This window comes from Micropterus salmoides, unplaced genomic scaffold (assembly GCF_014851395.1).
Source record: "Micropterus salmoides isolate LMB-PRFRI ecotype aquatic unplaced genomic scaffold, ASM1485139v1 Ms_hic_scaffold_2, whole genome shotgun sequence".
NCBI lineage: Eukaryota > Metazoa > Chordata > Actinopteri > Centrarchiformes > Centrarchidae > Micropterus > Micropterus salmoides.
In genome coordinates this window covers 24,000,488-24,016,416 of record NW_024041150.1, presented here as the reverse complement: position 1 = coordinate 24,016,416, position 15,929 = coordinate 24,000,488, and the positions used below count along the sequence as shown (strand labels likewise).

Here is a 15,929-nt window from a genome sequence, read left to right as displayed (position 1 = left end):
TCTGCGAATGAGGGTCACTTTCAGGCCACAGACAGTTCACACTGTAGTCTGATTTGGGCCACACTTAAACTATAATATGAACTGTCAAACAAAAAAAGTCAGATCTGGCAAAAAAATCGGAATTGAGCATTAAGGCCTGCAGTCTGAACGTAGCGTATGTGACTGATCAGTGACAGGGGGTCACACACTACACGAGCTGACGGCGGTTGTATCACCCGATGCTGGTCTCCAAATCACGTTTTGTCAAGAAAACACACGTGAAATGTTGCCAGCTGACTGTTCTCATTGGCTGGATGTGGATGTCGAGTCGGCCGACTCTTCCAGATTGTTGGCATGCTAGATATCTGGCTGGTGTCTGGGATGTGTCAGAAATTTGTCGAGGACTGGTGGCCGGCAATCAATTGCTATTTTACCCCCGATTACAGCCTGACGGTTGCCGAGCTCACTGACTGGCAAATCAGGCTTAAAATCATGTAGTGTGAACTAGGCTTTAGCCAAAAGTACCTGGATCTCTTTTCAAGGAACTAAAAGGTTCCTTCAGCCCGTTTCCCCTGTGGTCTAAAGACCTGCGAACATTATATTAACCAGCTGATGTAGGCCTATACGCCGTACAAAGGGATGCACAGGCATTATTCCACTACTCCCCCCAAAAGTACCGGGACTTTCGGAAAGTACTATCCCCCGAGCAGGGAAAGATTAGGCAAATTAACCAGCTGACACATGTTATTACCCTGATGTGCACCATACAATGCGATGGACAGGCATCATTATTTAGCAGCGTCACTATCCATGAGCTAAATGTATATATGAACATCAGATTTGATTGGAATATAATTATAAGGACTAGCTGCACACAGGCTGCTATTTCTCTGCTATAAATATAATGCGGGTGTACGATCTCTGGCGGACATCAGCGAGACTTGTGTGTGTGCTGTCAGAGTGAACAGAGAAAAGCAATGTGTGACAGCCTTTCTTGTTGTCAAATATTAAAATGAAACATCCGCTCCATAATGTAAAACCACAGGGACATAATTGAGTGCAACGACACTGTAAAGGACAGAACAAAGTAAAATGTAGTTTAAAATTCTGATTGAGTGTGCACTCAACTACAAACAAAAAAACAGATTCATACTGAAGCGATACAATCAAGTGTATAACACAGGTAGCCATTTCTTCCAGTTAGCTGTGAGCACCTGATATATATCTTAATTTCTTTCAAATGGCTCTAATGGCTTAAATACATGCGGCAGCACAGCGCACGATCAGTCTGATCCACTTAAGTTTTGAGAAGTCCCCTAGGAAGTACATTGTCAGCGTCCAGTAATTAGCTTAGTGTTCAAGCCATTTTGTGTAAACAACCACAACAACTACAAAAAACAACTGTTTAAAGTATGCCCTCACAGCGGCGTCTGGCCATAATAACCTTTTCACCATGAGCAGAAGTTCATTTGAAATATTTATGTGGGCCCTTTTAGAGTTAGCTTAGGATAAACACATGAAAATAGCTCCAGCTGCAATTATATAGAACAGCCGGGACCCTCATTCTCTATATTAAGCCAAATATATAACAGAAATGTTTAAATGTAGGCTCTCATAAAGGCCAATCAAGAAGAAATATGTAGATAAAAATCATAGCATCTCCCTGCTAAGATGAAGCACATTTGCCTCTATACGGAGAAGGGTGGAATGATTTAAATGTAGCTGTGGAGGAGGAAGGGATCAGTTGAGAGGTCATTCAATGAGTTTTTGTTTTGGGACTCAAGGGAAATCAGGTGGCCACGCAGTCGGGGTCACCGGGTCAGCGCATGTCGCCCTGCAAAGTTCAAGGAGCTAGGCCTTCTATTGTGCTGGGGGTCAAACTGCTCTGCGCCCATTATCATCGGGAGCACCTGAGGAGAGAGGAAAAAGGGCAGTGCTGAAATTGTGCGGGGCCCGGCGAGCAGCTCGCTTGTTCACCCTTCAACCTTGGAAACACACTGTGTTTGACAGGCCAAGCTTGGAATACGCCCAACATCCAAAGCTGAAAACAGGATAGACAAAACAGGAATAATAATAACTCCTAGACACTGCTGGGCGGATATGAATAAACAAACCATAAAAGAACAGTGGAAGACTACAAAGGCAAGATTTTCACCGCTACGGTTATGACTCAGATTGTACACTGTCAAAACAGGAAAATATAACCGGGGGAAGGATATAAATGTTCTGATGTGTGAATATTATGACTGAGGCAGATGCATGGGCTGTAGAGGTAGGCACAGATGTGTTACCGAGTCAAGGGATAAAAGAAAAATGGTATTGTGAAACCCAGAAAAAAAAAAGGCTATTAGCGTTGTCAGTTACTCCTGCAGGTTCATATCGCTCATCATTCAAACCCACAGGTCTCCCTTGAACTGCTTTATTGAACAGTAGAGTTTCAAACAGTGGAGAAGTGAGGTAGCCTAGCAACATTGAAACCACATTGAATGACTGTGTATGCCCACTGCGAAGGAGCCAGGCAGCTGAAATGACAGCGCGGAGCAACCCCAGAGAGAGTGGGATGTGCTGGCCACCGTGGAAAATCCAAATCGGTTGGCTGTTTGTAGCAGTATACTGTAGACATACACATGTTTACAGATCTGCCTTCTTCTGTGAGCTACAGTACATACATAGCATATCATTGTTTCCCACACCTACTGCCAAGCTCACTTTAAAACAAGCGCTGGTGACCCTACATGGTTTTGCCACTATGCAGTTCTGGTAGCGCGCTAAATAAAAGATCTTCACAATGTAACAGAAAAAAAATCCCTAGGTGCTGCGAGAAAGCGGTGCAGCCATGTGAATGCCTCCAGGCTTTCAAAGTCCTTTGAGGGGCCGTAGCACGAATGATACAGCTGAGCAAATGTATTGGCCCACGAAAGTAGAGACTCCACTGTGGCCATGGTAATATGGAAATGTGCTCATTTGATCAACAACAGTCAATTTCTCATGAGGGCAGCTGAAATGCCCAGCGTCTTTTTAAAAAGAGTGTTAAAAGGATCGAAGTCGTATTGAAAATATATCACGTCCCTTCCCCATTTAGGATTAATCACTGTTCACTTGCAGTTTTCTGCAGCGGCTGCGCATGTATAAATAGGAGAAAAGTACTGTAGCTAATTATCTCGATAGGTGGCCATTTTATTGCACAGCAATCGCGAGGGAGCTGTTAAGATTATTACTGTGAAACTCCTCGAACACAGGCAGGTTACAAATGAGCACAAAAAAAACAGAACAACAACGTGAGGCTGAATCAGGGAATGACACACTTCAGCACCCCTTGACAAAATAGCCTCGGTTAGGGGTTATATGCGAAAAATACAAACAGAATATTTTCTGGCATTTTGACAATGGTGCTATTTGACAATACATTTCAGCTTTTGCTAATTGGTGTGTGACTTGTGAGTCAGCAAACAGTGTTGGATGAATGTTGATATTGCAAGATGGTGATCACTGCACATGCTAATTAACTGCATGCAACGTAAATTGTCAAGCTGAAGGAAGGAAGGCAGAAACATAAAGGTGACGGGTATTTTACATAGTGAATCATCATAGTAATGAACATCTTAAGTGCCAAGTGGGTGAGGCTATATAGAGACCTGACGGCAAACCCATCCATATTCTAATAAATAAGCACCTATTACAGCAATTCATGTTAAAGTTGGAACCTTTATGATCTTTAGAAAGTAAAAAAAAAACAGTTTAGCATGCAAAAAGACTTCAGGGCTCAACAATGAAGGTATGGGCGTGGCAGCATGCATGCTAACGCCATCATAACTTGGTTTCTTCCATATTCATGATTTCTTTTTACTTGGATTGCCTCATGCTCACGTGCTGGTGGACATTTAACCCATGGCGGTCTGGGGCTTATGGAAAATGGTGTTTGTTATATGCGACTAAAAATAGAATTATTAGATAAACAACTATATTACATAGTTTTTCCCCCTGTCTAGGGTTAAATTCTAACACTATTTAGTTACAAATGTCAGTGTGATTTGCAATGAGGTTTATACAGTAGCTGTATGCGTGACAAATGTATAACAGTCTTCCTACTAACTATTTGATAATATAATGAATAAAAACTTCATCTGTGTTTTCTTTTTGAAAATGACTGAAAAAACAAAAGTACATTGATACATATTTGTATATTTTTATACTTAGGTGAGTTTTCATAGTACAAGCAGTCCATGAGAATTTAACATATTGCTTGTGTTCGATTGATGCGTTTTATACATCACATTTTCATGCATACATCTTGTCGTAAAATGACTAATGGCTGTTTTTGTTGCTTTACTGCTTTGCGGTTTTTCTGAATGTGCTCACTTAATGAGTGGAGTGATGCTCCCTTTCATGTGCCCATATCAAAAACCAGCTCTTAATTATTTAGATAGGCATTTTAGAAAAAGGGATTTATTTTATTATTTTCATCTTATCTAAGTCGTAATGATTTTACCTACAGAGTAGTTACAGTTACACTGGAACAAGTGCATAATTATACATTTAAGTGTTCCACTTAATGCGCTCATTTTCAAGCTGTCAAGGTCATTCGCTGAAGTGCCATTAGTGACGAGAGGGGCCCTCTTTACCTGGGGAACATGGTAGCCGCTTAATGCCCAGCGCTCAAGAGGAGCATGCCACGGTATACTAGTGCAGCCCCTGACAGCCAGGCAGAAACAGGAATTAATTTATATAACACACTCGCTTATATAGGAAATGTAACGTTCCTAATGTGTTTGTTATATGGTCCCTGAACCTCACGGCCCACACTTTATCTGGCAATCAAGACGAAAGGGTAAAGACTCTTATGTGTCTGAGGAGAGGGTTAAAGTGGTAGGGAGTGGAGGGCGAGGAGGGGAGGGGGAGCTGACACTGTGAACCCCTGATGGCCTTTCTGCTGGGTAGCCATGGCAACATCTAGCCCAGTCGTTAATGAGGCACAACTGAGCTGTTAACAGAATACTGATTTGGGTTTGACATCAGCCCTGATTCATATCTGTCAGGAGGTGTTGATGAAAAATGCACCCTGAGTTTATTTCATAATGGCACATAAAATGGCCTCGGTGTTCTGTTTATGCAGCGAATGCAAAACAAAATGTGCCATGGATGTTACTCACTGATTTAGAGTAATTATGTGGGTCAGCGCGCTATACATGAGAAAGGCCAACATGGTTGCAGGAAGCGTCCAGGATGCTGCCTGCAATTTCACCAGTTGACCTGTTGAAGACTTATTTATATCCCCGCATGCACTATTATGTACAATACTATATTTAAATCCTGTTCTGTACCCCACAATAGAGAGAACCCTGCTGGCAAAGAAAAAGGATGTATCACTGCCCTTTATGTATCAGTCATATGAAATGAAGTGGAAGCCATGTGCAAAGCCCTGACTGAGCAATGTGCCCTTCACATGTTCCTATGCGTATGAATTATTTATTAAGGTGCTGGGCACAATGGGTGGTAGGAGGGTGAGAGGAGCATCAGTGACTGGCACAGTAATGACAGTGTCTGGGCTCATCTCAAAACGGCTCTCTCTGATTGGTGACCTTACGAGTGGCAGAGGTTAGCAACGCTTGCCTCTGCTTGGCTATGAGAGCGGGGCCCCTTTTTTTTTGTAGCACTGCTTTACTGAATCCAAATTAACCAGGAGCTCCCAAATTGCTCTCTCTACCTGCCAGTGCAATGCTGCGTCTCATGCTGTAAATGATTAGCACATTAACAGCACAGTGAGGGGACTAACTTGCTGCTCCAGACCCCTTGTTAAAGCGGTGAAAAGCGTAGCTGTGAGGTATAATTCATTCCAGTGGCAGCTAATGAATAGGTGCTACAGTGGGAAGGTGACGGTAATAAGCACAGACTGTACACCATCTTAACACAGGTTATGATTCAGGACGAGGAGTTGGTTGTTACAGAAGTATTTACAAGTAATCTGATGCTGAGTTGGCACATCTGATTGTGGACTGCAAATTAATGTATTTAGAGGACCTGGCTTGATGTAGACGTTCTCTAATGACAGAAACTGATGGGTATTATTGAATTTTGGCATCTATACCTAACAACCTATATTCTGATACTTCATATTGAGGAATATTGACATGTTTAAGTTTCCAATTAGCACTAAATGGTATAAATTCAAGGTAAAGCGCACTGTGATGTGTTTTCTTGCTGCCTTGTAAGCTAATTCAGTTAATTCAGAATGTGTCTTTTGCATTAAAATGACTGGTATAACCCGCTGTAAGGGGTTTACAATACAGAATAAAATCTAAAGTCTTAAATTCTCAAATGACCAAATCCAAGGAAGGTGAAAATCAAGGGCAACTGGACTTCGTAGAATACATCTTCTACCAAGTCAAGGTGCCCTTGATTTTCCCCTTACTTCACTTGCATTTTTCGGCACAGATCCTAATCAAGCAGTCAGTGAATTGGCAGTTGAAGTTAAATATCCAGCACTAGTTTCCTATTTTTTTTTTTGTAAAAGCAAGAAGCTTGTGAAACTATAAATACAATTCCTATACATGCAGAAGACATGTATGCAAACATGTCATGCCTACATGAATATATGCAGGCAGCCTGCCGCAGTGCGTGAAGAGCAGATATGATGACGCTTCAGTGGAGTTCACGTCAGCTTTCTAATGTCTACAAAAGAAAGACACTGAAGGCAAATGTGCAAATATTATATTCGCATTTCTTGAGGAAACCACAGAAATACCAAACTGACCAAAACTTCCCTCTGTGGTTTTGTTCATCCAGATACTTTCCAGTGGAGGCCCGGGGTCTCAAAACACACACAAACATACACAGAAGACACATCAAGGCATACACAAATACCCCCCCACCCACCCCCAGTATCTGCCATGGGGGTTTAAACCAGAGTAGAGTTGTCTAAATGATAATTGCTTCTGAAAGGTTGATTTGTGGTTATATCAGAGGGGGTAAACTCTCCTCTTAGTGTTGAGCAAGATTAGCCGTGGATCTTCGGGATTTATCACCCGAGGCATACGGATTAATGCCGCGATCAAGTTTAAAACAGAATCACTGGCGACCGCATCGTTTTAAAGAAATTTAAGAGGAGCTTATATGAGCTCAAGTCATTTTCAGAAGAAAAGGAAGCATATCAGCTTTTGCTAAAAAAGCTGATCTAATGAGGATTAGATAATTATTTTTTTTAAATCAGTAAAACAATATTATATTCAATAAACTGAGGCTAATTTTGTTATAAAAAGTATTTGACATGTTCTGTAATTCCAAGTGTGGATATATTATATATGATAACATATTATACAGTGTTTCTATGATTCTTGTAGTTCTTTATTTAGTCTTGCAGTAAACGTAGCTTATGAAGGATCTGAAACTGCAATTTTAATGGTATTTTTGTGGGTAGTGGATGTAATTAAATCACAACTCCATATGCTATTCTGCATGTCAATAGAAATCACACCTTTAGTGATTCAGAGAGAAAATTAAATGAGATTGACTCCCTAATGCGCACGGCCGGGGGCATGTCTGAGTTCCCCGAGGCCCACTATCTCACCCGCAATGCAAAGTAAATGTATGCATAATAGGTTTAGCCGACTAGATATGCTGCTCTTACAGGTTTATCTGTGATGGGAGGTGCATTTGATGGCATTAGAGGAGGCCAGACAAAGAATGAATCATAACCTAGATGTCTGTAAATAAGATTCCCGAGGTTTTAAGCCTTAAAAAGGAGCATGCGTACAATGTCTTTCATCATGAAGCATTAAAAGGAAGTCTGCATTTGTGGCCCCTCCCTTGCCTCGATGTGTTCGCAAATGGATTTACTGGAGATGCAATTTACTCTCCGCTGCCGATGTTAATCTAGCTACATACTTAGTTAAGTTCATCCATGCTATTTTGTTGGACTGAAAACAGAAATGCGTACATTTATGTCTGATCTGAATACTAACAGTTAGGTGTGAGACTTTTTGTTGGGCACGCAAATGGGATTTCCAGCTCGGCTGCAGAACGCAGGTGCAACAGATCAGCCATTATGTTTTCAAGGAAGAAAATGCATACAGTAACCCATATAATTTTAAGGAGGCCCGCTGCTGTAAGCGCAAGTGAGCATCATGTGTACCATGGCTGCAGCTTAAAGCCAAACTGTGATAAATTGGATGAGGAAATTAAGTTGTCATTTTGCACATTTGGTTGTGCTATATTGTCAGTCACAGGGTCAGACTAACATATTGTAATGCACCCTGGTGCCATGAAATTAAAGAATAAGGTCCAGTGTGATGTTTTTGAGAGGTGTAATTAGCTAGCTATGCACTAGTCTGGTTATAACTGTAAAATGAAAGAATAATCGCCTGCCAATACAAGTAGGTATTATTACGAATATGGAATGATCCGTCAGTAAGATTCTGTTTCGTGATGCCTGTGAGTCCAAATGACTGCAGTGTGTTGGCCACATCTTAGTGATAACTTAAACCTAATTGACAGGGCCCACGCTGCCTCCTGGGGCACAGGAGGGCTGACAGAGCGAGAATGGAGATTAAGGAAGGAAGTGAGTAAAGGTGAGGTGAGGCGAGAGGGAATGAGGTGTGTGCGTGAGTTAGGGGGATGGGGGAAGGGTTGGGTGGATGGGAAGGGGAGGTAGAAGGAGGATCGTCGGTCAGCTAGCAGCGGGAGCCGGAGCATTGTCACTTTCTCCGCTTGCCATGTCTTGCTGGCCTGACAGCAATCCATTTGAGGGCCTCCTGGTACTAACAGAGTGCTAAAACCCAATCAAACAGGCTGGAAGGAAAAAGGCGAGACGCTCGGGCCCAGACGGCTTCCACTTGTGTGAGCAATTCACCTCTGACTGACCCGTTCAGGCATCTTAAATAAGCCATGCGCATCATGGATGGCAGAAAAGCCACACTTGGAGAAGACAGCCATGTATCTGTAAAAGCTGGAGAGTGCTTTTTGAAATCAAAGAGGACTCCGTGTTTGCCCTTATCAAGGTCAAATGAGAATAAAACAGCAGCTAAGGAAACGTGGGAAAAATCCTGTGTATGTTAAACTTAATATAACCAAGCAGAATAAGTTGTGTTTTTTCTCTCCCAGTGCCTCCCTTCTGTTTGTTGGGAAACAGCAACATCAACATTAATTATTGATTAACCTTTTATTTATGTTTATTGTTGAGCTTTAGAAAAATATACAGAAATAAAAAGTTAAAAATACTATTGAGATAAATTACAGAACCAATACAAATATCATAACAAGTCATGAAATATAGCAGATTAGCTTTCATAATACTAAAAGCAGGGCTCAAAGAATTGAGCAGACTTTGCTGCTTTAATCCCCTGCGGAAAGGTCAATGTAGGCACATTGATCAAGTGTGACAGGGTAGGCACTGGTGAGAAAAGCACTTAGGCAGATTAAAAGAACAATACGTTGAATTTACAGCTTTTTGTTGCTCTTTATCCAGAATGATTAACAGAACATTGACAAGCCGTTTACACACAGACATATAAAAAAAACAAAGGCTTGCAGACAATCAGGTTTCTTTTTCGACGCATGTTTCCCTGAAAGTTAAAAAGATTGATTTATTTATTTGTTCTCTGTTCTGAGTATTTGGCTTTGCAGACAGAAAATAGAAAATAGTTGCTAGCTTTTGTAGGGCATGAGATCAGAGCAACACACAATTTCAGTAAAATCTTGACTCAACCATGCACCAAAAGCAGGACAGATTCTCCTGCAGGATTACAATGTTTTACAAAAATCAATACTTAGCGCTACTGCAGTCGATGCCACCTCAAAGAAGCTGCTCAAGTTCAGAAAAAGATCAGAGGAAGTTAGCTGGTGAAAGCGTAGTCAAATGGTATCTGTCAGTAGTGCGAGCTGTGTTGGACAGTGTCCACTGGCACCCGGCTTTGCTTTGGTTTTCCAAATGTTTGGTGAGAATGTAATTAGCTAGCACTGGGCAGACACAACCTCATTTGAGATGGGCTTCACTAGCGTTGTGTTTTTCTCTTCTCCTTCCCTTGTGTGTTATTGCACACAGAATTAACTCCGACAAAATGGTAATTAATATTTCCCCTCCATTGTTGAAGAGTAGAGGGGACGTGAGAGCGCTGGTGCCAGGATCCAAAGGAGGACACTGCCAGACTGGCTATCTTGCCAGCTATTTATTTTTGCAGGGAGAAAATGTTTTTCAATAAGCCAACCTATTATTGTATATATAACACAAACCTATAACTAATCAAACAGATCATTTCTTATTTCTTTTTGTTATTTCAGGAAGTGGGGGATGTGGGCAGAAACACCAAAGAACCAGTACAGTCAGATGGTGTATGAGAATGGAGAACCCTGCTGGCAAGGAGGTTCACGCAGTACTACAGTAAGTACTACATGTGTTTCACACAAAACCATACATACATACAAACACACACGCTAACAGTAATGGAAGCATATGAGAGCACAAAGAGGCAGACATGAATAAACTAATAGACGAACAAATGGTTTGTACACACTGACAGACTGTCAAATACACAGATGGATGGATGATGCAGTAATGAATGAGGGAACAAAAAGAAGTCGTTTGCGCGGCTCGTTAGAGTTCCACCTTAAATAAAAGATGTCATACAGATGCTCTATGAATTTTAGTGCAATTGTGGACTTTTTATTCTTTTAAAGTTCAATAAAAAAATACCAGTTATGCTGTCTATCTTTGGTCTATGTTGTTTGAGGACACAAATGTGAGCAAATAATTTAAATTTCAGATACCTTCACAAAATAATCCGGTGAACGCTCGCACCACAAAACGTCACCAGTGCTGTACAGTACTTAGTGTCAGTATTACAAAACAACATACTGTAAACTCTGAAAAAGTGACTGAGGCCTTCATTTACCTCATCTGCAAAAAAACAGAGATATCATATCATATTTTAGAAAGAAGCCTCCCTGGTTTCTGATATACTACTGTTTTAATATAATGCAAACTCAGTTCTTTCTTCATGTTTACCCTTCATCTTGATAAATACCAAATAAAGTACATTGCACATTTTCATCAGTATGGCAACAGTCATACACTCACCAGTATTTCATTCAGTTAAGTTACCGTCCTTGAAACTACACAAACATCATTTGAATTGTTTTCTTTATTTTTGAGGATTTACGGTATATCCTGTATTTTTACTTACCTATAACTCTGCTGAGACCGTAATTTCTCATATGAAAGCCGGTATTCAAAAGGCCGGGTAAACAAACATTGAGGGGGGGTGGAATTACTTGTAGCCTACAGCAGCGGCTCACACGTTCCATTTCCACAGCACTAATTGCATCAGTACAATAACAATCATGTTAAACTCACCACTCGGCTGCGCCGGGTTTCTGTTTTTGAACAGAAATAATGTTTTCATACTCATTAATTCCTGTCGTTTCTTCTTTGCCATACTCCTGAGCTACCATCAACAAAAGTGAAGACTTCCTGATGGTGAACACTTCCCTCCCCAAGAAGATTCTTTAGATACACTCCTTAGAAAACACATCCCACCACAAAAACACAAAGCTGCTGTTAATGACTTCAACAATCCACCTTACAAATAAATACAACTTAAGTTAACTGTACAAAGAGGCCATGGACTGCATAGAAAGAAAACTGAAAGCCAAATGAAGCTCCCCTCACCACTTTCATTAGGGACAATTTGTAGCCTTCTCGCCCAGTCTGCTCTCTGCACGCCTCACTCTGCGTATTCTGTTATCAACAATGGGGAGTTAGTCAGTTAATCAGTAAAAAGACGTTCAGCCCTCATGGCTCACTCAGCAGCCTGGCAAAAAGATGTTTTGTTCAAAGCAGAGTGATGGAGGCTGACTTGCCCCCCCTGTCAGTCTACATTGGTTTTATGGTTAATGTTGCCAGTAGTCCCTCCTCTTTCAGTCACTTTTATGAGCCCCATTTACATTTTTTTTGAGAATTAGCTCAATTAAAAATGCAGCACGTTTAATCATCTTGTTTTCTTTGCCTGGCCCCCTCTTCAAATCCGAGTCCAATAAATGTCATTTGCAAATGTATGTACTCATGCCATCCTGCGGCCCCCTTTGAAAAGACTAAATTGAATTCCTTTGATACGACTCCCTAACCGTGTGCAGTCAGCATAAATGAAGTCTCGTCAGAAGTCGACGCTCATTATATTTGAAATGCTGAACCTCTTCTTGGGGTAGTGCGCTCTCTTTCAGCGGTAAAACACACTTCTCTCTGTATCCTTGAGTAGTGGGACCAGTGATGTATTGTTTCAGTGGTGGAAATTGAGGTAATCCAAATTCAAGCGGCGTGCAGTGTATCTTAAGAGTCTGTAAGGAAGGGTGAACTCAACTGTTTCAGTAATTAATTAAATTCAAGGTGCTGGACTGTGACTGTTACATGTGAGCAGCGGGTTTAGCTAGAATCTTAGAAACTTAAATCTAAAGCAGCCCATTGTTTAAAGGAAAGTTCCTATTTGCTTCGGTCAGACTTTTCATTTCTATTGGACTAAAACTGTACTCACGAAATCTGACAATGGGGTAACATTACTAAAAGAGAAAAAGTTGGAAGACAAAATGAAGGCGCAGTTTACAGAGCAACTCAACCTACTATAGCTGCTGTAGTTGTGCACACAGTTTTGACATGTGGGCTCAGTTTTACCTCCAGATAAATTGTCTAAACTGTTGGCTTGTAACCTGTTTAATTGTGTTTCTTGCCCCCTTTTGGCTTTGTTGCTTTGTTCCCAGATTTCAGCAATTACTTTTGGTGAACGTGATGTTTTTATAACCAGTAGAAAAGATGGCCAAAGCTACAAAAACAAGATCCAAGTTGTAATAACCCAGATTTATCCTTTGATTTAATTTCCATTATTTTTCCAAACAACATTTATTGGTTGGGAAAAAAACCCAAAACATCTTACATCTAAGTGTAATTTGTTTAGTGTAGAAAAGTTAAAAGTTTGTACGTTAACATGTAACACTTTCATGTCTTAAAGAGGTACTCTTGTATGTATCCTGTCAGTCCTCCTGTATGTATGTTAGGGGAGTTCTGAGAGACATCCTAAAAAGAGAAAAGACTAAATTGATGCAGCAGAAGCCAAGACATCTTGTTTTTTTTTGGGTGCCTAGAATGGGTCAAGTTCTAAAATCCCTAGATACTACATTTCCCATAATGCAGTAGCACCTTTCCATCAGCCCCTCAAACCTAGTAAACTTTCTTTCAAACTCCACACTTCCAGCTTGTGACTCAGGCTTTCTGTTATCAAAAAGTAGTCTCGAAACGCACATAACCCTGATGACATCACTTCGGGTTATTTTGACAAAGCTCCTCAGGAGCCTGCAAAGAACAGCTGTATTTCTTCAGTGGCTGAGTAGTCCTAACCATGATGAGTAAACTGGTCATCATGTGTAATATTGATGGAGTGCATTCTTTAACATACTGCATGTAACAAGGAAGTGTCAAGACAGAAATACTACACAGAAAGAATCTCATAAGTCTAAATAATTGACACTGATCTACACTGATGTATGGCTCTGGCACCTGCAAGTCAAAATTGAATAATCACACATAATACACATAAGAAAACACTTTGTCTCACCAAGCAGCATACACCCACTTAATGTCTCTGTGCAACAAGACACCAAGCGACACAACAAAAGACTATTTTTAGTCCAAGAACGGGACAAAACCAAAATCACCAGCCTGAAACTTTGGCGCAATAATACTTGTCAAGTTCCCATCTCGCTCCTTCTCCAGGTGCTTTTGTTCGCCAGAGGGATTGTCTGTCCAGGGTGCAGTATGATGTGAGGGGTTGCTATGGAAACCCCCTCAGAAGTAAAATAAGTTGTTTTTCCCTTTCCACTCTGTCGGAGAGGGCGTCAAAGTCACCTATTAAAGTCATGACAGCGGTAATCACATCCTTGCACGTCCTGTTCACACGTGGGGACGACAGCAGCGATGTCCCGTAATGCCACAGCGTCCCACAGTCAAAGCATCACTTCTTCATGTGCAGTGCAATTGTTTTTATTTATTTATTTAAGAGACCTGATTCTGTTTGAACCTCCCCTAGTATTTCTTTGGGGGCATAATTCTGTATGTGAATCTCAAATTCTTTCACAAAAGTTTGAAAATCCTTGGAAGAATCACTGAAACAAGAGGTAGGACAGTGTCTTCAATCAGGCCCTTTTGGGAAATAGAACTGGCATGGCTCTTGACTCTGGCTAACAACGGCTCTTCTCCCTGCACCACCTCAACTTTTCTTTCTTTGTGCTTTTCTAGGTCACACTGACATGCGGAACAGAGACAGCCTTGCGATCGGTGAAGGAGCCCAGCAAATGCCAGTACATCATGGACTTTCAGACTCCTGTGGCCTGTCAGCCGGTGCTGAAGCAGCGGGGCATACACAGTGAACTGTGACCCCTTCCCTTACTGGCCTAGCCTAGATTAACTTAGCCCCCCCTCCCATGCTAGCCTGTGGTGACAGGCTGGGGTCCTGAGGGTCCCCTCTGACATCTGTGTTGTCAGAACATGTACTTTCAAGCAAGTCTTCCTGAGGTCAGAATCTGATTGTAGGTAACACTGCTCCTAGACAACTTCAAGTTTTCATTCATTGTTACAGTGCTGCTTTATAGTGTCAAGTGTTAATAAGTGAATAGAGCACTTATTGAATGATTTAGTTCACACAAGTATTCCTCACACTAGAGTATATTCCTTAAAATAAATAAAGTGAAACTAGATCAGTTGCAGGGTTTAATATCAGTGTAACAGCTGTATCAAACAACTGCTCCTTCATGAGCACAAATAAAAGGATTCTACTTCACTATACCTTAATTAAAGTAACATTATGTAAGTTATTATGTTTGTGTTTTTCAATATTATATAATATCAGTATTACTTACTAGTCCAACTCTGTACACAGAAATAATGCCAGTTCAGTCTGTCTTGCAGACTTTATTTCGCAAAGCTCTCGCCACCTTCAGGCAGCCTCTTTGCTCGGTCACTCTTTTTTTTCTCATCTTAGCTTCCTTCGTCAATGTACCCTTTCGGCCGCTCTCCATCGGCAGCAGCGTAATGTTGCTTGAAACTTGGGTGGCAAGCTAGCCAATAAAGCTGGACAGCAACCGACGCAAGAGCTCTTACAGATGTCAGAATGTGCTAATAAGTTATTACTTACTAGTCCGACAGCAAGAAGGCCCACGCTGATATTTACTCTTGTCTGGTATCTTGCTCGGTTGCTCGCTCTTGTTCTCATCCTCACTTCTTCCAACGTCTTCGCAAAAATGATTTTTAAGATTACTGCATAATGTTGCCTTAATTCTTTGTCTCTATTGTGCTTTTACTGTAACAGTTGTAACTGATAATGTATAATTTCCTTAACAATCACACAGCAAAACATTTTAAAAAGTGTTTCAAGTATTAAAATAAACAAAGTATCAACCTGCAGTTGCACAGTAGTAATTTATACACTACGGCTACATTAATATATAGTCTCACAACACTTGAACAATATTCACACACGTTAAACTGTTGTCAGGGATGCATAGTATACTGAATATAACGTCTCTTGATTTCACAAGATTCTGCCAGCGTTAGCAGTCTGCTTATTACAGTGCATCCCATTTATGATGTTGTTATGTAACAGATTGTGGGGTTTCTGCAGCAGAGCCCTCTGCTCATTAAGGGGGAGCTAAATCAGCTGTCATGTATCCAATAGGCTGCCTGATATATTCCTACCTTGCTGGGGCAGCGAAGGCTGTTTGCCTGCTAGCAATGCAATAGCCTCGGGCCCTGTAGCCAAGGGACTGCTACTTTTTATTTATCTGGCATCAGCTCCCTTCCACATTCTCTATTTGATGGCGAATCTAACTATTTGCTTTCACCTTTGTTTTTTGGAGTAAGGACAAAGGCATCTCTGCAAAAACCTCTCCGAACTAAACTCGCAAATAACACAAAGTCT

At 41.1% G+C, this 15,929-nt stretch overlaps 1 protein-coding gene across 2 annotated transcripts in view; it reads left to right on the top strand.

The window, feature by feature from the left end:
• The window catches only part of LOC119912348 (glucosidase 2 subunit beta-like), a 119,009-nt gene extending 103,594 nt beyond the window's left edge, over positions 1-15,415 (top strand). For both annotated transcript variants that reach the window (XM_038731497.1, XM_038731496.1), the window contains 2 exons: positions 10,252-10,351; positions 14,252-15,415. In XM_038731497.1, coding sequence (XP_038587425.1) covers positions 10,252-10,351; positions 14,252-14,389 — 238 coding nt within the window. In that variant the 3' untranslated portion in view covers positions 14,390-15,415. The remainder of the gene's footprint in view (positions 1-10,251; positions 10,352-14,251) is intronic.
• Positions 15,416-15,929: the final 514 nt, after the last annotated feature.